The sequence below is a fragment of the Rhipicephalus sanguineus genome, chromosome 7, assembly GCF_013339695.2.
Source record: "Rhipicephalus sanguineus isolate Rsan-2018 chromosome 7, BIME_Rsan_1.4, whole genome shotgun sequence".
Taxonomy (NCBI): Eukaryota; Metazoa; Arthropoda; class Arachnida; order Ixodida; family Ixodidae; genus Rhipicephalus; species Rhipicephalus sanguineus.
In genome coordinates this window covers 165,876,038-165,898,351 of record NC_051182.1, presented here as the reverse complement: position 1 = coordinate 165,898,351, position 22,314 = coordinate 165,876,038, and the positions used below count along the sequence as shown (strand labels likewise).

Here is a 22,314-nt window from a genome sequence, read left to right as displayed (position 1 = left end):
TGTGGCGCACCTAGCGGTCTTGTACAAAATACAGTTTTAGAATAGTGTACGCAAAGCTTTGCGTTGGCTTTTCGCGCAACTGCGCATCCGTCATTCGCTAACCGCTTGCGGGCTCCCGTTAAGTGACGAAAATAGCGGGCCGCAAACGCTAACGCTAACTTAGCGTACGCTATTCTAAAACTGCCTAAAGAGGCAGCATGAATGGCGGCACGGTGTGTTTGGGTTCTCGCCTATTAAATGCGTGCAGTATGCGTCCAACTGCGCTAGGCCACATGCACTACCGAACAGTTGACTGAAGATGCTTATCGTAAGGGTTGTCAGCAATTAAGCCGTACTGGCCCGTTTGCCAGCTGCCGCCATCATGCCTCCCTGCATTTCCGCTGCTTATCCGTAAAGACATTGCCGCACGGCGCAGTGATAGCGGCCCCTTTGAATTTCTGGTCTGCTTCACACCATAACGCTTCGGCATTGCGCCAAAGCTGACTTTTGGCCTCTCCTACTGTTGCAAACAGATCGACTTGCAAAAGCGCTGCTTCGAACCTATGAGATGATAGACGCGGCAGAGGTGGGGCTTCAAATAATGCCTTTCGGACCTGAATTCGTTCCAACTAGGCCGGCTGGCAGTTTTGCTTCTCCTTATCAGCTATCAATGTACACTGCTAGCAGTATTAACCATTGCACAGTCATCACTGTCTTTACCACAGACAGCCGCCACCCGCGAGTAACCATCTTCTCAAAGGCCACAGTGAAACTTCACACAGCAGTCAGTGTGCGGCATGTGATAACGCAAGATTAAATAATCTGCTTTCAAGATGCCTCAAAAAGAAGAGGAAAAATATTCAGACCGTATACCTAGCACTGAGTAGAAGTCTGTCGTCAAAGTTTGAAATAATTTGCCGTATGTTTATCAAACAAATTTTGAATGCCGTAAAATGGTAGTGCAGCTCACCTTGTTCTATTAAACTGGTACACTAAGTGAGGAACACTAGGTGAAAAAGTTTCGAGTTAGAACGACACACAGAAAGCACAAACGGGAAGTGTTGCAGAACTCACCCTGCCACAGCAGTGTAGGAAGCCACGGCTGGTTGCGCAGCTGCAGCCGCAGCCGCATAACTCCTCGCTGCCGCCGCTGTGTAGGCAGCGCTTGCAGCATACGTCGCCTGCATGCAGCATTTCATTCTTAAGCAATTAAGGAGAGACACTGGTCTTTTAAAAAATAATTTTAAATTTCCTTTTCACATACAAATGAAATTTTCAGGCAAAGTATATTTTAGCCTGCTAAAATCACATATGCAATTAATTTTTCTCATCTGAGGTAGCTTGAGATAATATATAATAAAAAAATTGATTTGCTCTACTTTTCTGCAATGTTATCATTCAATATCATAGAAGAATTTATATGGGCATATTCTAGAACAATCAGAGATCACAACTAGGACCACCACTGTAATTTTATCTCTATTTTTATTAAAAGGGTCCTCCAACACTCTTCAACGCCCCATTTTTTCATGGGTTGCGTAGAATGAAGTACGGACAGGGTAGTGCAGCAAGAACGGCAGCGATGGTGGCACGCAGTCCAAAGTTATTCCATCTAGAAAATTCAAAACACAAGAAAAAAAAATTGCCTACCCTTAACTCGATTTTTGCGGGGTCACACGACCAGATTTCACTCGCATTGTGATGTTTCAGAGAGCCCCAATGAAATGAGCTGAAAACTCCTATGTAGGGGAAGCTTGCACACCATTGTTGCTTGTCCTTCCCAACGTATTGTTGACATCGTTGCCATAGTAACAAATGTGGTGCGCGACGCCCGATTTGTCAAAACTTGAGCGGGTGCTACTGCTTCGAAGCGAGGCTGGCAAGGCTTTGGCTGCTGTTCCTTAGAACGACGTTCCATGTCATTCCCTCATCTCATTCTGAGAAGGCCACAAGTGTTGAAGATTGGGCGAGTTGGTTCGTCGTACTTGAAATGGTATAGCGCATTACGGGGAAGAAGAAACGGCCTAGCAGACCGACACAAGAGGACAGAGCGCTAACTTCCAAGTTGGAAGTTAGCGCTCTGTCCTCTTGTGTCGGTCTGCTAGGCCGTTTCTTCTTCCCCGTAATGCGCTATACCATTTCAAGTCTGAGAAGGCAATTTGTGGAACGGTCGCCCCTATGTTCAGTGAGCAGCCCGATGATATACAAGGTCATTCAACGGACAGGATAACTTGCACCGCTTCACGTGCGGAAAGAGGCAGCTTGCAAACGTACAGACACAAAAAGAGGGAAGAGGAAGAAGCGTTTCAAATGGACATCCGACCGGCGCAGGCAAAAAAAAACCAGAGGCAAAATGGCAGCCAGCGCCTCTGTCGTGCTTTGTGGTTGTAGTGATCTTGTTTGTTGCGACGTCTATTTGGAGTTCATTGAAAAAGCACAGAAAAGAAAAATGAAACCCAACAGTAATCTCAACTTCGATGCCACGCCACGAACACTTCTAACGTTACATTTATCCAATCATAGGCTGGTGCGCGTCGTCGTCATTTCTGCCCGCAATAGTTCTGGTGAGCGCCACTACGTGCTGATGCGGTCAGCAGCGATGTAGCAATTTTATTGTGCGATTAAAATACTAAATCATTTGATGTTGGTGCTTAGACCTTTGCTAAAAATACCCCCCGCCATCAGTCTACGCAACCCGCAAGTAAAGAATGGGGAGTTGAATAGTGTTGTAGAGCCCCTTTAAATTATTTTCATGTCCAATTTGGGGGTTGGGAATCCCAAAGCTTTTTTCAGTTATATTGCCAAATAAAAAATTGTTCCATAAAAGATGTCACAGTTTACTGGCTTTATTGTGTGTAGGTGCTCATAAGCTTTCAATTGCAACAATAATCATCGATATCACTACTACATCAAAAGATAATGTTGACAAGGGCACTGTGTATAGGAGAAAAGTGCCTTTTCCTCAGGGGGCGCTTGTGAGCAATAAGGGTTATGAAGTATGAAGCTGACTAGAGCGCAATAACAAAAATAAGTACTCATCAGAATGTGTTACTGCAGCAATCGATGCTCTAGGACGTCTATATTGTGGAAAACAATTTTTTTCAGATAGTCTATTTTTTGGTGATATTGCGTTGTCCGTGAGTGAAAAATCCAGATGGATGCTCAGAATAAAAATGAGCGTTTGAGCCGGAATCGAACCCAGGCATTCTGTGTGGCAGTCAGTGTTTTACCACAGAGCCACGCCAGTTCTTGAGACTGTTTCGGAAAAAGACGCCATACACGCGCCATATCAGATGAGCAGTAAGGTTAACAGGGGGGCTATTTTATAAGCATTCTGTCACAGAATGGAGGTGGGACGGAATGAAACGTCACGTGAGCGAGCTAACAGCCAATAGGCGAGCTGAGGGAATTCAGAAATGTCTACAACGCATGAAGAAATATAGAATAATCATAGCTGAACATCAATCTTGGCAGGCATTGATTTTGAAAGCTTCAAATTAAAGAGCGCAATGACTCTAAACATTTATTTGTGTTAATGTCTTGAGGGGACGCTAGGTGGAATCGCAATTTGTTCGTGGTGACTATCAGCGGGATTAGAATAAGTCGGACACAAAGCAGGCTAAACCGATTCTCTGGCCCCAGCACTTACGTTTCGATCCAATCTAAGTCGTCCGCAGACCGTTTTGTATCCGTTCTATCGATAGAACGGGGCCAGAGGCCATTCTGTGCCCGTTCTGTGGCTATTCTCACGTCTTGACCATGAAACGAGCCTCAATAGAACGGACTGCCTCCGTTCTGTGACAGAATGCTTACAAAATAGCCCTCCAGATGTAATATTGCGTGGCAGAATCCTTCTTTCTCTGTTATTAATGCTGCACATCATAACTTTGTACTGAGCCAGCCAAAAAAAAAAAAAATCTTACTTATCCAAATTGCAGTTTTCCTTGGTTTGAAGCTTTTGTATAACTTTGTGTTAAGTTGTAGCATATGTTAATATAAGCTACATGTGGACTACCCATGACAAAACAAGACTATACTTTACTTTTAGACGTGTTAAACATTAATTAACCTTTATTGTACGAGGAGTAGATAGGACTATGACTGTTTTAGGAGTGAGTCTTGCTTTTTGTGCTCTTAGTTTTATCGTAATATGCAATGCCAACTAGCCCACCTAGCCATCCTGGTCATTCAGATTCTTAGAAAAAGCACGGCAGATGTTTCCTTTACTGCTGCACTTCTCAGAATACACTTACTGCATAGTACTGTTGTACAAGAGGCGTTAGTTTGGCAAAAAAAAGTGCACATGCTGACTCATAGCAAAGAAACTTTACCACCTGCAAAAACGGGAAATAACTCAACAAAATTTCAAAACTAATACATTGAAGTACGCCAGAGAGCTGCACCGAGTCAATAAATGTGGTAAGAAACTCACCGGAAGTTGGTACCTCTCGGCGCCTGCATACGCGAGGAATGGATCCTGGTACACACTGGAAAAGGGTGAATCAGGCCAGAGGCTGAGCACCACATTAATGTAGTTGACCGATTAGTAACGACAACGTAAAAATACGGCGGCATGAACAAGTCCCAAATGACTGTTGCCATGCATTCACAGTGCTGTCTGTATGAGCAAAAAGTGTCCCACTTCTTCAACTCCATACTCTCTCCCCCCCCCCCCACCCCTGAAGATACTAGAGTGAACTACCGTAGAATCATTGAAGCCATTGTGCTAGTAAGACAGGAACCACAGAAAGAGGACGGGATGTGCGCTATTCTGTGGTCCCTGTCTTATCAGCGCTATGGCTTCAATGAACGTAACCAACCAACCAGCTCAAAAGTCTGTTCTCTTTGATAACAGTAGAACCTTGGTGATATGAATCTCAAGGGGGAGTGAAAATATTCGTATTACCCGAAATTTCGCATGATGGAAAAAAAAAAAAAAAAGGCGAAATCAATCTTCAAAACATGATATACACACAAAACATTTATTTTCGTTCAAAGAACTCGTTTATGTCTTTCTGGAACACACGTCAACGGACGACTAAGGGACAATGAAGCTGGCTGCCGTGAAAGCGCACATCCAAGCTTCGCATGAGGCCAACTGAAAACTAAGTGCCAAAGTCTGCTCCACCATAGTACTAAACGAAAAACAGGAATGCCGAAACACTCCATGCCTTTTTATGACTTTATTGCCTTCAATCTGCCGCTGCATTAGCTGTTTACATTTGGAGCTGCGTAGTTGCTATCGATGATCGCGTCAATAGCGAACGCAGCTTCATGTGAAGCGGCTGTGGCAAACGGTTAGCTCCGTATTCGATCCATGTGCGCTGGCTGCGCACGTGCCCTCAGAATTGCGTCGTTGCCATTAATGATCGCTTCAACCCAATTTTGTCCACGATGGTTGTGGCAAGCAGCATCGCTTCGACTCAGTATTGGATGCATGTTGAAAGTGACTGTAGGCTCGTCCATGGCGGCTGTGGCAAACGGTAGTTTCGACTTCGTGTGTGCTGGCCGCGCACTACTTCTGGAGCTTCCGCAGCACGCTGCTGCCAGTCGTAGCTTGACGGTTTTGGGACCCAAGTTCGTATCCCCCGCCGCAGCGCAGAAAAATGTTCAGAACATCCAAATTTTGGCCCATAAGACACAATAGAATTCGACTGGGAAATTTTAAGAATTCATATAACATTGAGATTCTAATCGGCTGGGTCCGTATCACTGAGATTCTACCATACTTTTCTTGAGCCGTTGACCTAGAGTTTCCCTTGGAAGATTTTTTTAGGCTGGCGAGTTGGCTATCGCTCGCACATCCACATGGCAGCAAATATGGTTTAGTTTTCCGGGTGGTTTCCATGTGCTGCACTTGCAAAAACTTACGTTCACATGGTTCGTAATTTCTCAAAGGGTGGCCATTTTATTGCCCACAGAGGTGCAGCTGCTCACAGCCAAGATTAGTAAATACAAACGATGCTGTAATGCATGTGCGATTCCTTTCCTGAAAATTGCAAAAACTGATTGCCCTTCGCTATGCAACAAGAAGGGTCACTGGAATATTTTCACTTATTTGGTTTTCCTACCGGTTGCACAACCAAAGCTTTCCTGCATGCACCCACACACACCGTGACTACGCTGAATAAGGACAGAAAATTGGGTGAGTTGGATTACGTATGCTATTGGCGTGCAAGTTGGTTTCTCTGCTGCAAGTGAGTCAAGCAGCAATTCCCTTTAAGGACTGCTGCGCAAGTCCAATATTTCACGTTCCAAATTGTCCAGACCCTACTGACAGTTAATTATCAGTCAGCAGCTGCACTACACTGCAACAGGACAGAGATGTTCTTTCAGTTTGTGAAGTACAGGCCTGCAAAAATTTTGGCACATTACAGTGCGTACAGCACGGTGTAATTGCATAGAATACAGGATACTCACGGAGTGTAACCATGGAGTGCGGAAGCAGCCGCAGCCGCTGCAGTAAGTGGTGATGGGTGTCGCGCAAAGGCGGCGGCGAACGGGGCCGCGGCCGCGCCCCGCGCTCGGCCCCGCTGGATCGCTACGCCCCGCAGAGCGGCCACTGCACACAAAAAGGACGTCACACCGCAGACATTAGTGTGTTGAATCAACAGCCTTCTGCACGAAACTAGACACAGATGCACATGGAATTCGTGCTCAGAGGCACATTTTTCAAGCAATCTACTCTTTAGAATGAGGACCCCAATTTCGCCAAATAAACGATGTGCAGATGTCATCAAGCAGAACACAGAATACGGGTCCACAAAATTAGTGCGTATCTTTATTAAAGGAGTGCTGACACAAAAAATTTACTTCTCGCTTTTTTCTGTTGCGATGTTGCAACGACCCACTTATTATTGCTGGAAACCTTGTCTGCTCGAGCGTGTTATGGCTAATAATTTGGAGACATTTTTATAGCGCCCAGAGCACTGGGAGTGGCGGGACCCATCCTGGTTTGTTTGTAAACAAAGCTGACCATGTGAACACAAAACAGTGGTTCTCACCGCGTGCAATGCACACACCATCGTGTGCACGTGAACACAGTGCTGACAACTGTGTGACCTGAACTACGTACAACAATGTCGACCTTTCGTAAATATGCGACATTCATGGCTTTAAGGTGCCTGGTGCTTTGACAAGGTTCTCAGAGTTAGAGTTGCACATCCATGTAGTTCATGTTCATTTCAGAGTCCTTCTTAGAGCCACTGCAACTTCCATTTCCTATCTACTATAGTAGAACTGCCTCTCCCAGTAACCTAATTAAAGATAGGAATATACCAGCATTGTCGAGCACATGAAAAAATAGAGAATTTTTTTTTTACTCAAGTACGAAGGACTGTCCCTTCGTCCTGATCCATGTCTAGCACCACTAAGATCGCGGCAACCGGGAGACCACCATGCAGGATATTTGAACTCCCTTTTAGCATGAGAAATTCTTTCAAATATTCTTTCTTCACTTGCGCCATCTCTAAGTGAAATATAGTTTGTTTCTGACAACTCTGCTTATCAGTGCCTAAATGTTCAGATATCAATTTCTATGAGATTTTGCACCATGCTCCAATACATGTCAGAATGGCTGACTGGGTGAGTAGGTGATTTATGATACTTGAAATACAAGCGTTGTGGGAGAGCACACGCGCCCATTTCCTTTCCTTAAGGCTGGCGCGATCGCGAACTGACGGTGGTAGCAAGGGACCACTAGGAGAGGAGCACCGTCGCCCTTTCCTGCCGGACAACCCCTTCTTCCCCGTCACTCCGCGCGCCAATCCTCGCTTCCCTGCTCGCGGGAAAGGGAACTCGCCCTGCGAGGGAATCAACCCTCGTGGCGGGGAGGGAGACGGGAGGTGAATAAAACAACCGGGCAGACGAGCAGACGGGCTCTCGTGCCCTGCTGACCTGCGAGGTAACACCTCACCGCCCCAAGTTCCGCGAGCCGAACATCGACCGAAGGTGTAAGCCATACCCTTTGTTTTCTACTAGAGCGGACTATCCCTCTACGCGACATTTACGCGTTATTGCTAACGTAGCAATAAAGTGTTGTTTGTTGTTCTAGCCTGTTGCCTTATTCGCCCGAACCCGTCGTAGCTGCGATGACGCGCGCTACGGGAAGGGGACGTTGACACGGTACGACTATTTGCGGCTGGGACCGGAGCTAGGCTTCTGCACCAGCCGTACGTAGAGCGGACCCCCCTCATCTGGCGCCCAACGTTAACGAATTTGGCAACGCGGCTAGTTTTGTGAACGCGAGCGACTACCGACGCTCCGTCAACATAGGACAACGGGCATGTCTGAATTCCAGGATTTGTTGATGTTGTCTGATGTCGCGTCGCAGAATGTCGATCTTATGGCTAACGCGGGGGCATTGTTTGGACTTTCCGACAGCGTAAATTTTGGTTGTTTCACGCGGGACAACCAAGGTGTTGCGGTGACCGCGTTAGGAGAGATTAGGCCTACGACGGAGAGCGCCACGCCGGGCGCCCCGTCACCTCGCGACGCGCACAGCGAGATGGCACCACATGTTGCTTCGGCACAAGCCGCAGATGTGGTCACGTCTTCGGGCAATAGTGTGCCCTCGAGCGAGGTACTCTTGCAGAATGCGCTGTCAGTTATGCAGAGCTTAGCTAGCGCATTGCAAAACACAGCGCAGCCTCCTTCGCAAAGTGTGGGACCACGTGTCAAGGTAGACATGCCTACCTACAGTGGCTACCACGACTGCAGGAGCGCAAATGAGTATCTCGACCGACTGCTCTACTATCAGCAAGCAATGGGGCTTCCCGACGCCGAACTTCTCGCGCGTGTGGTCCCGGTGTCGCTGACAGAGCAAGCGGCCCGATGGTTCCGACTGACCGGTCATCGCGCCCGCACGGTAGAAGAGTTCCGCGAGAGCTTCCGCGACGAATTCCTTCCGGCGAATTACGAGTGGCGTTTGAGGAGGGAGTTGGAGCTACGCACACAGCATCCGGACGAATCCTTGCTGGAGTACGTACGGGCGATGGACGAACTTTATCGCCTCGCTAATCCTCTCGCCACCAACGCGGAGAAAGTCGAGCGCGTTACACGGCAAGCGCACCCGACTTTTGCGGCGCACTTCAGGGGATGCAAGTTCGCAGACCTAGAAGAGCTCGCCGCCGAAGCGAAGCGCATACAAGGGGACATCCTCGCGGCGCGAGCGTATCGCCCGCCTCCACCCGCAGCGCAGTCACTCGAGCCTCGCTGCGCGTGGAACGGTGGCGCGGTCGGTTCAGAGGCGTTTAGGGGTAACGCGTCAGCATCGTTCGCTGATGAGCACGTACCGCGCGGTTGGGAACTGTCAGACCGCGCTTTGGACCCCTACGCTTACGCGCTTCGTACGGCCCGTGCTGCGCCTGCACGTGACGTTCCGCGGCAGGAGCACGTGGTCGAGACGAGCCCAGACGAGCGGCGCAACGCGGAGCGAGGCCCGCCGGATCGTGGCGACGAGCGCCCGGCACGGCGTGGTTTCCGCGGTCCTTGCTACCGGTGCGGCGCACCGGGGCACATCGCCAGCGAATGCGGCCGCACGCCGGTTCAGGAGCGAACACGCGGTTCGGGAAACGGACGACGCCGCCGGTGAACCACGCCGGGCACCGCGCGGCGATCAGTAGTCCTACCGATGCGCTCGGATCACTAGCACCTACGGTCTGTCGCGCAGGTGATGCCGTAGACTCGCCCGCACCGTTAATCGAGTTAACAATAGCTCGAAAGAAGTTTGTAGCACTTTTGGATACTGGGGCAAGCGCTTCTTTATTTGGGGACGAGGTGTTGCACCATCTCTGCGAGAACAATATCCGCTTGAGACAAAGCAACACCACTTTCCGCCTTGCTTCGGGCACAGCGCAATCGAGCGGTGCGGCTAGACTTGTGATCCGCTGGGAAAGACGCGTGAGGCGACAACGCTTTGTCCATCTTCCCGGGTTGTCAATGCCTCTAATCCTGGGTCGAGACTTTCTCGCCAAGTCAGGGATTGTCATTGACATTGCAAGAGGAGGTTACCGAGAGCGCGACGGAGACGCGCTAAAGCTTTTCTCGAAAGCACCCGCATTGACAACGGCATGCCAATCGCAGGGAGCAGCGCGAGTGAGAGAGGAGGAAAGCGCGCAGAGTAAGCGAGTAACCCCGCCAGAACAGTGTGCCGCGGTACAGGGAAGGTCAGTGCACCCGCTTTTGGCAGATGCACACAGCATGCCAGAAAGGGAAAAGATGCAGCTGTCGTCGCTGTTGTACGAGTACGACGCGATTTTCACTGACCGCCCGGGCCGCACTACGCTGGTCAAGCACACAATCGACACGGGTGACGCACGACCTTGGAAATGCAATCCCCGACCGATTAGCTTGGCTAAGCGGAAAGCACTTGACGCCGCCTTGGACGAACTCATCGACACAGGCGTGGTCGAAAGGTCAAACAGCCCATGGGGTTTCCCGGTGGTTCTAGTTCCAAAGAAGGATGATACATATCGCCTTTGTGTAGACTACCGCAGGCTGAATGAGGTTACGAAGAAGGACGCATACCCTCTTCCATCCATTTCATCGTTAGTATCCAACCTAGGCGGGGCGAAGTACTTTACGACGCTCGATGCTAGTCGCGGATATTTTCAGGTCGAAATGGACGAGCGGGACAGAGAGAAGTCAGCTTTCACATGCCACAGGGGACTTTTTCAATTCAGGAGAATGTCTTTTGGCTTGGTGGGGGCTCCCGCTACTTATCAGAGGCTAATGGACCAAGTTCTGGGAGATGCAAAGTGGCAGCACGCCCTCGCATATCTAGACGACATAGTGGTTTACTCGAAAACGTTCGATGAGCACTTGCGCCACTTAAGAGACGTTCTAGAAAGGCTGAGGTCTGCGGGCATCACTCTGAACCCGAACAAAGCTCAGATAGCGGCGACCCGAATAACATTGTTGGGATTCACGCTTGACGAGGGTCGCATTTTGCCGAATAAGGGTAAGCTTGAAGCGATAGTCAGCTATCCGTCGCCGAAAGACATCGGCGAGCTGAGGCGCTTTCTGGGGATGGCGAACTTCTATCGCCAATTCATTCCAGACTGCGCGGCAGTGCAGGCGCCTTTGACAAAGCTCTTGAGGAAAGGCGAGCGTTGGGCTTGGGGTCAAGAGCAGGAGGCCGCACTGCGTCGCCTCACTAAGTTGCTGGCTAACACGGCTGAACTGCAGCTACCCGATTTGAACAGGGAGTTTGTGATTCAAACAGACGCAAGCGACCTGGGCTTAGGAGCAATTTTGCTTCAGGAGCATGGAGGTGCCCTCCGACCGATTGCGTTCGCGAGCCGTTCGTTAACGCCGGCGGAGAGGAACTACTCGGTAACAGAGAAAGAGTGTCTCGCGATAGTTTTCGCTCTCCGTAAGTTTGACTATTACATCGACGGAGTGGCGTTTGTTATTGAGACGGACCACATGGCGCTCACGTGGTTGAGGCGCTTGAACGAACCAAGCGGCCGCCTGGCTCGTTGGGCATTGCTTCTGCAGCGTTACGACTTCACCGTACGCTACCGCAAGGGCAAGAACAATGCCGCGGCCGACGCACTATCGCGTGCTCCAGTCCGTCACGAGACTGACCCGGAACGGACTGTGAGCGAGACACTCGAAGTAGCGCTAACGGAAACAGTAGAACAAACGTCAGTTCAAGGCACGAGCGTGAACCACGTAGAGGCTGTTGTTAGCGCGGGGATTGTTTTCAGCAGAAGGGAGCTGTTAGAAGCTCAGCAGAAAGATCCGTTTTGTCGAAAGGTGTTCGACGGCTCCGGGAGCCGGGTGGCGAGGCCACCGCGCACACGGGGGCAGCTGGTATTGCTGTCGGTGCGGAGCGCTCGGCAACAGCTGGTAATGCTGTGAGCGCGCTGGATTCTTATCTGCTGGATTCTGATGGCGTCCTGCTGAGGTACATCCCATCCGACGATGACACAAGTGAGTCATTCAAGGTCGTTATACCGCGCAAGTTGAGAGGAGCACTGCTTCGCTACTTTCATGACTCGTGCATTGCTGGGCATGCGAGCGGCCCTAAGACTTATGCTAAGTTGTGTCGCCTCGCTACCTGGCCAGGCATGAAGCGGGATGTGATTCGTTACGCCCGTTCATGCCACGTGTGCCAAAGCGTCAAGCCCCGAGGCGGACGACCACCCGGCCTCATGCAGCCGATCAACAGCCAGACTCCCTGGCAAATCGCGGCATGTGACGTAATGGGACCGTACCCCACAACTCCTAGCAGAAACAAATTCTTGCTGGTGATCACGGATCACTTCACTAAGTGGGTAGAACTTTTCCCCCTTAGAAAGCTGACGGCTCGTGTGATCTTGGATAAGTTGATGGAGGTTTTCACCAGGTTTGGTTTCCCTGAGCAGTTGATAACAGACAACGCGTCTTATTTTACTGCGAAGGTGTTTGTTGACACGTGCGCCGCGCTTGGCATTAAGCACAAGAAAACAACCACCTACCATGCTCAGTCGAACCCCACGGAACGAGTTAATCGCAACATCAAGCACATGCTTGTCGCGTTCTCTGAAAGGCACAAGGACTGGGATACCTACCTTCCAGAGATCGGGTTTGCGTTGCGATCGACTGTGAACCGCTCGACTGGGTATGCGCCTTCTTTTCTAAACCTGGGGAGAGAACTGCCGAATCCGATGGAGACTGTACTCGCGGATCGCAGTGGAGTGCCAGTGGCGTCATCAGCACGAGCTGAATACGCAGCGCAGTTGCGCGAGAAGCTAGCGGAAGTTTTACGTAAAGCACGCAGTAATCTCGGCACTGCTAGGGCACAACAGAAGGCGCAGTACGACCGCTCGCATCGGAACGTACACTACGAAGTGGGCGATCTGGTGCTGCGACGCCATCATGTTCTTAGCGACGCTAGCAAACAGTTTGCAGCCTCGCTGGCACCGAAATGGTCCGGGCCGTACCGAGTGCGAGAGAAGGTTTCCTCGCTTGTTTATCGGCTCGCGAACATGAAAGGCAAACCGAGCGGCGGACCAGTGCACGTATGCGACTTGAAACGTTACGTGTCACGGGAGGAGCATGGGGACGACTATCAGTCCCCCTCCGAGCCGCGGCCGGCGGCTGGGAACGCTCGAAACCGAGTGAAGAGCCCCGAGCCGCGGTACTTCTTGCGAAACAGGCGGAGACAACTCTGCATGGTAGGCCGCGTTTGATATGTTCTACGCGGTGTGCAACGATTCACGCGCAACATGATCTGCGAGTGTTAATCCTTTTCTGTGTCGACTTTCACCGAACAGATGGACCGACAGGGAAGCGTCAGTAGCCGCCGGGACGTCTCAGAGAGACCACCTCCCCGCGGCGAGCCCCCACACCCTCCATCGTCGTCGCGGCCCCAGCGCGCCCAGACATCACAGCAGACGCCGTTGCGGAGGACCCCCCGCAGGCGACAACGCCGCCCGTACGCCCCGCCACTTGACCGCCGCTACCCGGCTGCCAGTTCTCAACCACCAGCCCAGCCGAGAGGGCCGGCCGCCTCGCCTCAGAGCCGCTACCGGGATGTGGCCACCTGGACGAGCCAGGATGGAGTGGACCCCCCGGTGGCGTACGTCTCATCGAGGCCCTGGCGCCGGCAGGAGAGGGCCCGCGTTGGGACGCCTCCGGCCCGCCTGTACCGCCTTTTCCAGGACAGGACGGTGGCGGACGCGGACCGGAGGGCGAACGGGGCCTGCCTCCCGGTGCCCGCAGGAACGCGGCTATGTCCGTGCGGCGCCGTAATGGTGCACGAGTCTCATGCGCAGAGTAAGCTGCACCGGCGCCGCACGGGACACACCCTGCCACCGAGCCGCGACGCCTCTGAGGAACGCCCCAGCGAGGCGGCCAGGGCCATGCTGGCGCGGGCGGCCCGGGAGGCGGACTTCGCTCAGTGGCTACTAACTATAGCCACTGGCCATGCGGCCACAGCGGGTCCGCCTGAGGGGCTGCCGGCGGAGGCCGGGACGGCGGCGGCGACGGAGGCCGGGACGGCAGCGGCGACGGAGGCCAGGACGGCGGCGGCAGCAGTGGCAACGGCGGAGGACGCGACCGTGGCCGCGCTGGGGGCTGCGGCGACACCACTGGGGGCACCGGCGGCACCCACGGCAGAGCCGCCAGGGCAGGAGGGAATGGACGTAGACCACGCCCTCCTTGCCTTCCTCGATGACGAATAAAAAAAAAAAAACATTTTTTTTTATTGTTCTCATGGTTCAGTCTCTGTCGTCCGAGGGCTTTCTTAAGGGGAGGAGGATGTGGGAGAGCACACGCGCCCATTTCCTTTCCTTAAGGCTGGCGCGATCGCGAACTGACGGTGGTAGCAAGGGACCACTAGGAGAGGAGCACCGTCGCCCTTTCCTGCCGGACAACCCCTTCTTCCCCGTCACTCCGCGCGCCAATCCTCGCTTCCCTGCTCGCGGGAAAGGGAACTCGCCCTGCGAGGGAATCAACCCTCGTGGCGGGGAGGGAGACGGGAGGTGAATAAAACAACCGGGCAGACGAGCAGACGGGCTCTCGTGCCCTGCTGACCTGCGAGGTAACACCTCACCGCCCCAAGTTCCGCGAGCCGAACATCGACCGAAGGTGTAAGCCATACCCTTTGTTTTCTACTAGAGCGGACTATCCCTCTACGCGACATTTACGCGTTATTGCTAACGTAGCAATAAAGTGTTGTTTGTTGTTCTAGCCTGTTGCCTTATTCGCCCGAACCCGTCGTAGCTGCGATGACGCGCGCTACGGGAAGGGGACGTTGACACGGTACGACTATTTGCGGCTGGGACCGGAGCTAGGCTTCTGCACCAGCCGTACGTAGAGCGGACCCCCCTCAGCGTGTATACACACAGGGGTGGAAGTGGGCTTCAGCCTTTTGGAGCAGCTCAGGGAGCAGGAATAATGCTGTTTTGCAGCAGCTTTGAAGCGGTGAAATGGGAGTTTTGGAGCAGCTTCGAACCTGCTTTGGAGCATCAAAAAGTGTGTTTCGGAGCGATGCGAGTTAGTTTTAGAGCAGACTTTTCGGGTCAAACATGCTCATTTATTGAAGTCTTATTTCTGGTTAACACAATAAATTCCAGTGGTTTTTACAAAAACATCCAGTACTGACGAGCCGACCAGATTACCCCAAATTAATAATATGCATGTACATATGATCCCATCACTAAAACATCACAGCTGACAGAGCAATAACTTGGAGAAAACAAGAGATAAGCGATGCTTTGGATCGTTACACTTGACTAGACCTGACAAATGAAGAAAGTTCATGAAGAACGTAGCTGACATGAACAACAACTGAAGACTAGAGATAATAAAAGCTACCTTCCTTCTAAACTTAATGACACTCTATAAAAATGAATTTAAGAAGCTTATGCTCCCATCATTGAGGCACAAAGATTCAATACCGATGAGCCGACCATACTTACCACAAGTAATTATACATGCATATATGATCCCATCATTAGAACATCACAGCTGACAGAGCAATAACTTGCAGAAAAGCAAGATATAAGCAATGCTTTGGATCACTACATTTGACTAGACCTCAGACAAATGAAGAATGGTCATGTCATTAAAACAGCTTAGCTGAGATGAACAACTGAAGACTAGAGATAAGGTAATAAAAGTTACCTTCATTCTAAACCTATTGACACTATAAAATGAATGTAAAAAGCTTATACTCCCGTCATTGAGAACTGAGAGAACACGAGAACTGAGAGGAAAATAGAGATAAGCACTGCACTGCGTAGCTAAACCTGACTACATATCAGAGAACTTTTTTTAATGTTGACACAGAATGCTATGGCAGTGTATAAGACAGAACACCAGTGCAAGAAGAATCGCAGGCGGTAATAGGCTTGTATACTCGGCGACAACTTTTCTTGAGAGTAGCGTGGAAACTACAGAACCGAAGCGCAGGCCTTCTACCGCGCCCAAAAATAGTACTTAAGTTTACTGATAATTTCTTCATTTGTCTTGCTGAAATAAGTGCTGATTTACGTATCATGAGTTGCGGTTCACTTTGCAAGAATGCCTTTCTTTTGTTTCCATTTCTCGACAGCACCACGCTTAAGCACGCCCGTCTTCCAAACATGGCATCCACGACGTAGTGGGTCAGTGTGCGGCCGCAAACACGCTGTTTAGTTCTCCAAGAAAAGTATACTCATAATATGGCACTAAAATGTACACTGAACCATCGAAATGCTTATCCCATCCACATTTTCGTGTATATAATTTCCTAAAAGCGCTAACAATGCGAGCGAGCAAAACTGAAATTAGCGGCAAGCTGGCGTACTACTTGCGGAGCAACACGAATGAGCAGATGCCGCGCCTCCATAGCCTTCGCTCCAATGTCAAAATAAGTTGCCGCCGAGTATGGCGATGTAATACTTGAAGGAACTAGCTTGTCGCTAAACATGAAAAAAAAAAAAAAAAAAAAAAAAAGTCACGAAATGAGGTTTGCACACAAACACCACCATAACAAGGATTCAGATGGCCATCATAGACTTAAGAGCTGAGTCAACTGCTTTGATTCGCCCAAGCACAAAGGGCAGTTAAGAGTTCTCAGCCCCCAGCAAAGCATTGCTACTCTCTACTGTGTCCATGTCCCTAGTGTCCAAACCTTTGCTTATAAGTTCTTGTGCATTTGTAAGTAGAGCTTTGAGGGACAACAGTTGGGTTTGGAGGTTCGACTTCCCATGCCACGGTGATAACAGCGCTGAGAGGAGCACTTGCAAGCATTGGATATGGATGCGGCTGCGTCCTTTGTGTAGCCAACGCTCAGTGTTGCTTGGTCGACGCGATAAGACTCAACTAGATTTGGCGTTTTGTACTTCCAATGGTCAATTTTCTCGAAAATTGCCGTTTGTGCGCAGCTTGGCACAGCAGGCCAGATTGGCGCAGAATGGCGCAATTGGCGCAGCACTTCCACCCCTGTACACAGGGGCGCAAGAAGACTGGGACAACGCGCTTGCCTCCATCTTTTTGTGTCCCTGCGTAGTTATGCGTTCGTATTTCAAGTATCAATGTACTTATCATAACATTAATTTATTGAACTGAGAATTACACAATATCTTGAGGTGCCGGTTAGTCTGGTTTAATATCTCACACATAATTTTTAATGTTTATTTCATTGTTACGTTCTTCCTACTCAATGCCCCTCCTGCAAGGGCCTGCAATATTCTTGAAAAACAAATTAAATACTATCTATTGCTCTGCTTTACATCAGTCAAAGCATACGCCACAATGAACTAGTTTTCATTAACCACTGGCTTTTGCCAAAGGCCTCATACATGTGCACACCACAACAAAGCAAGCAGAGCAGCGGTCAGATGAAGTATGGAAATTGCGTCACCTGTCTGCTCACCGTTGGGTATTGTCGGCGTCTTTTTGGTCTGTACCCGCGCTGTCGCATTGTTTACCTAGACACGGGAAGAACGAAGCCGTCAGCCAAGACAAGCACACGAAGTCAACGGCTCCAGAAAAAAAAATTTAAAACCCCCACAGCGTGCAAGACCATAGCAAGTATTTTGCATGCAATGTGGGCAGTCAGGACACCGGTGCCTAAAAATCAAGCTTAACAATCCTGCTTTGTAAACAACAACGCCAGGAAACAACACCTAATTTGACTAAACTTTAAAAGCTGCAACTGCATGGGAGTGCTGTTTCAAATTCACATAGGCACTACCTTTGTTGACCATAAAGACAGCTTTTGTGATGACTGTTCATCGCTACAATATTTAATATCTTTGGGGGGGGGATAGGCATCTGCACTTTATGCACTTGATTAGTCTTAAAACATATGAACACACATCGAATTGCCCAATAGTGCAAAAAGAGGGCAGCAAGGCAAGATTGTTACAATTAAGGGCCACAAAGCATGCCCAATTCTTGATTCTAAAATTAGATGGGTATTCTTCAAGTATCACAAAATTCATACATAGCCTTTTCACTCTTGCTATTCAACCCTGACTAGTAACATTTGCATTTGCCCACTGTGGAAGAACACTTCACACTACTTTCCTGCCGGTCAGAAAACAATGCAAAAGTAAATTATATTGACAGATTTACTTGTCTCATTATGGAGTGAACTTTGCCCTCTCATAGAAACAAGATTCATTATAACCACTATTTCGGTACAGATGCCTACTTGGTAATCTGTTGTGCTATCAGTCCCATGCAGTGATCAGAGTAGGCTGCTATGCAGCTTGTACAGTTAACATGCCAATGCAGTGGAGTTCCCACATCCCATTATAAAAAGCCGCCAATGTGGCCATAACAAAGACGTAGGGACAGTTAAGCTTGATCAAGTGAGGCACCAGCGTATTAAAACTCAAACGCATGCTTCTGGCACTTCAAACCTGTGGTGTTAGTTGCAGCTCCCCCATAATGCTCTCAAACATTTCCCATACAGTTAATTCACATTGTCATTATGCCCACATTTAAAAAAACCTAGCCATACAATGAAAAAGGTGCAGTCAGTCAACTCGCAATAATTAAGACTTGGATGATAGAAAGCTCAAGCTAATTGCATACGCTACTTTTCTACAACTCCTAGAAGCCTGCCAATTCAGACAAGTCAACTGCGAATTTTAAGTTAAAAAAAGAGGGCTTTTTACTTAACGCTTCCAATAAGGCCAGGCATGGTCCTATGGAAGACATTCATAGGGCATCATTGACAAAGACACGTTCGTATTTGACGTGCATGCTGGTGCATAATAAATTGGAAGGGTGCGACTACCAACTGGCACCACAAATGGACTTTGCACAACTGTCTGTAACACAGAATCCTGCTTTCTAGCACATCAAACTCAGCTTTACTGTCATGCAAACCTTCATGGCATCCAAGTTTGATTTATTGCGAGTAAACTGCAACAAGAAAAATCGTGGAATGAAGGATGCGCTAGACTGGTGAAAGCTCTGCAACATCAAGCACGGTTCGACATACCCTTAGACGGATACTCTCAGAATGGTAGGAGAAACTGTAATTGGCGGCCTGAAATGCCCGTGCGATTACACAGAGCAGCATAATATCAGTGGTTAAGAAAAGTACAGCCGAGTGCCTATACAATAAGGTTACCTGTATAATAAAGGATTTATTATGTCCTTGCAATATTGTAAGTATTACAGCGAATGACCTTTGCAATGAAGTTATTTGTATAATAAACTATTAAGAAGGTCTTCAGTGATCCATCATAAGTGAGCTTGCCTAAACTGCCAAAAAGTCAGGTAAGGTATTTGACCTTAAAAATTAAAGCTGTAGACAAATTTGAATTCTGCTGAGGTCCATTCATGACCTGCGATTTCAGTGATGGAACTTTCTTGCATAATTGAAAAACTAACATTTTAACAAAATTTCTGGAGGAAATTACTATTTTTGGATTCCTACGTTTTAATATTTCGAGTGCAAATTCATATGGTGGCTTACTTCACACCCTCTGAAGAACTGTGACAACGAGGATCTGCTAAGCATAACACTGCCACATCAGAGATGTGACGAGTATTTGTGTGGTTAAGGACCTAATGATTAAGGTAAAGCTAAGGGCACCTGGAATGCCCATGGGCGTAAGAAATTTTAGTCATAATGCATTATCAATTATTTTTACTTAGACTGCACCGTTACAACCAGTCTTGTCATTCTAAAATTAAAAAGGCTGAAGACTCGAGCATTAATTTTGTTTACAATTTGCAAAGGGTTAACTTTACAACACAGTCCAAGATTTCTTTCGTTTCGACTGAAGGCAACGTTAACACTATTAATTTCCTCGTTATTTCCCCTATCAACATGAAAAAGAATGTTCCTTTTACAGACTGCAGTTTAAACTACTACATTTACAGAAATAAACAGGCCACATGTACAACTTCCTTGGAATGAATGCCTATTGGCTACTCTGCTAACCTTGCAAAGCAGAGCCATGCTATGCTTTGACACCAGCCTAGCGCAGCCTTCGCAAGTGGCACTTGTCGCTCAATCAAATGCATAATAGACAAGAGAGGAAAAAATCACGAGGAAGGAGGGAAGAGATGTTGAGTGGATGTAAGAAAAAGTGTAAAAAAGCACGAAAGAGAAAGGTCAGAGGGTAGCCGTCAGGTTCCTTCTGCTGAGAGCAAGCATGGCTGTGTGTAGAAGAAGAAAAAAAAAAAAAAAACACTAGAGAAAGCAGTGATGCGGGTCAACACGCAGACTGGGCAAGCAAGACGTTATGTGAAAGTGAGAGGAATGTGGTTGCACTCTCTTTAAAAGGAGACCTGCGTGCGACACTACAATCAACCATGCTTGTTTGTCAGCCGAGAGAGACCACAAGACGGTGGTTGCACCCCGGGCCAAAAACAAACGCGGCTGCGTCCACAGCTTCTTCTTGAGGGTGCGATAAACTGGGAAGAGGCAACGGCCAATGTTTGTTCCGATTCCTCACTTCAACACTTATTTAATAAGCCTTGCTTCCTGAATGCGTTTGCAAGAGCAGAAATTTGCAAATTCAGTTAATCTACTCGGAAATTCGCGCTATGAGGCTCTCTCGATTGGATAATTTCAAACTGATGTGGAGTGTATGCCGTACCAGTTCAAACTTTATGTTGTTGCTCGCCATTCACATGCGCCTGCTATAGATTAGGACAGTTGCTTGATAATGTTAATAACTTGATGCAAAGTAGAAACAATATTCAGCTCGAGGAATCCAGAAGCTGCGGCAGTCACTGGTGTTCAACCTGCAACTAGTTGTAGTCTTAGATGATCAAGTTCCCTCTGCAAAGATGATGTGCCAATTATTAGGAAGCTTGCCACTGAGAACATCTTAAAGATGGCCGAAATTTCCAGTGGGTCTGTCGTGGGCTTCCCTCATAAGACCCACAAAAAAGATGAAACCGAGGACGCAGCCAGGTTAGTGCCCCTCTAAGATGTTCACAGGGGTGGGGTGGGGGGAAAGAGTGAAACACCCAGACACTTTCCATCAGGCACCAACAGAGACACTTGCCGCACACACAACTAGAGAGGCAGGACAGACTCCCCCCCCTTTCCGACATTGCCTCTACCAGCAGCAGCCAACAGAGAAACTACGCAAGGGTGTGCTCCCGCCAGGCCAACAGACCCTGCCCAATCCTAGACCGGCGCACAAGTACACATTATCGGCTGTGCAACCTCCCGTGTTAGCTGATGCATATAGTATCTCGCTTAAAGGGTCCCTCGCCACCCCGCGTTCAAAGACGAGAGAGCGGTTTCTTTTTCGCCTTCGCTACTCTTCCTACAGGCCCATATCTCCTCCACACATTTTTCTCAAAAGCACGTGTACGATTTCAGCACTAAGCGTTGAGCCCATTAGGATTTTGTGCTTGTCGACTACACGCTGTCATCTCCGCTTGCGCAGTTGGAAACACACAAAACGAAGTGAAATCAGTTGATCGCGCACGATAATCATGCGAAACAAGGAGAATGGGTGGGCGGCTGCATGGCAAAGCAGTGTAGGAGACAATTCACAACTGATATTTCGCATATATGGACCAATCGAGAGTATGTACCGTAATGACATCACGTGAATCACCGTTCTTGAGTCACGAAGTGCGGCAGAAAGAACCCCAGTAGGTAATAACGTGCTAGTTTTTTGTATTTTCAGAGGCTGGTGAGGGGCCCTTTAAAGCACCAGAATGTTGCATGAGCATTATACTGCAGCGAAAAAGTGCAGTTTATTACAGCCAGAGGTTAATCGCCACTGGTGGTTGCACCTTGGATAGCGTTATTGCTGATCTATGCTTTACAGTCAACACAGTTTTCAGAATTTGAAGATTCATTTAGCTCTAATTTAAAAAGAAACTATAATAGCAGCATTGTGCTATTAATGCTTGTAAGACAACACAGAATGGTCATGTGACAGCCTTCCAACACGCTTCCTTTCTTGGTCGTATAATTCACCCAAGACATGAAATCAAGGAGCTCCTGTAATACTAACCGATGACAACACTGCAGCAGTTGTATCTAAGTAGTGCCATTTTCTATTTGGCTATTTGCTAGTAAATGGTCTTGCTGCAAAGGTCTGCCATGACTAATACAAATAGTATAACATAACTAGTGCAGGTAATCCTTACATACATTACCAAAGGTAGATCTGAAGCTTCTATGGCAGGAATGCCATAGCAATGGTACGCTGCACTGCACAACAGTTCGCACTATTCAACGTTTCATTTTGCTTTCCTGCCCCTTCATTGCTTTGTGCAAAAGTTTTAATAACTGCTGGCTAGGCTGCCTTGCTATCTAATTCAGCAAGAACTACCGTAATTATTGCTTCTTTGTAATAATATTAACACTAGCTAGCGGTCGTCCTGTGTGCTTCTTTCTCTGTCCTTGTTTTGTTCCGCTAT

General features: G+C 48.7%; 1 protein-coding gene across 1 annotated transcript in view; it reads right to left on the bottom strand.

The window, feature by feature from the left end:
- The window catches only part of LOC119400482 (RNA binding protein fox-1 homolog 1-like), a 412,311-nt gene that overhangs the window by 5,505 nt on the left and 384,492 nt on the right, over positions 1-22,314 (bottom strand). The window contains 4 exon segments of the mRNA XM_037667541.2: positions 1,054-1,160; positions 4,412-4,466; positions 6,400-6,541; positions 17,330-17,384. Coding sequence (XP_037523469.1) covers positions 1,054-1,160; positions 4,412-4,466; positions 6,400-6,541; positions 17,330-17,384 — 359 coding nt within the window.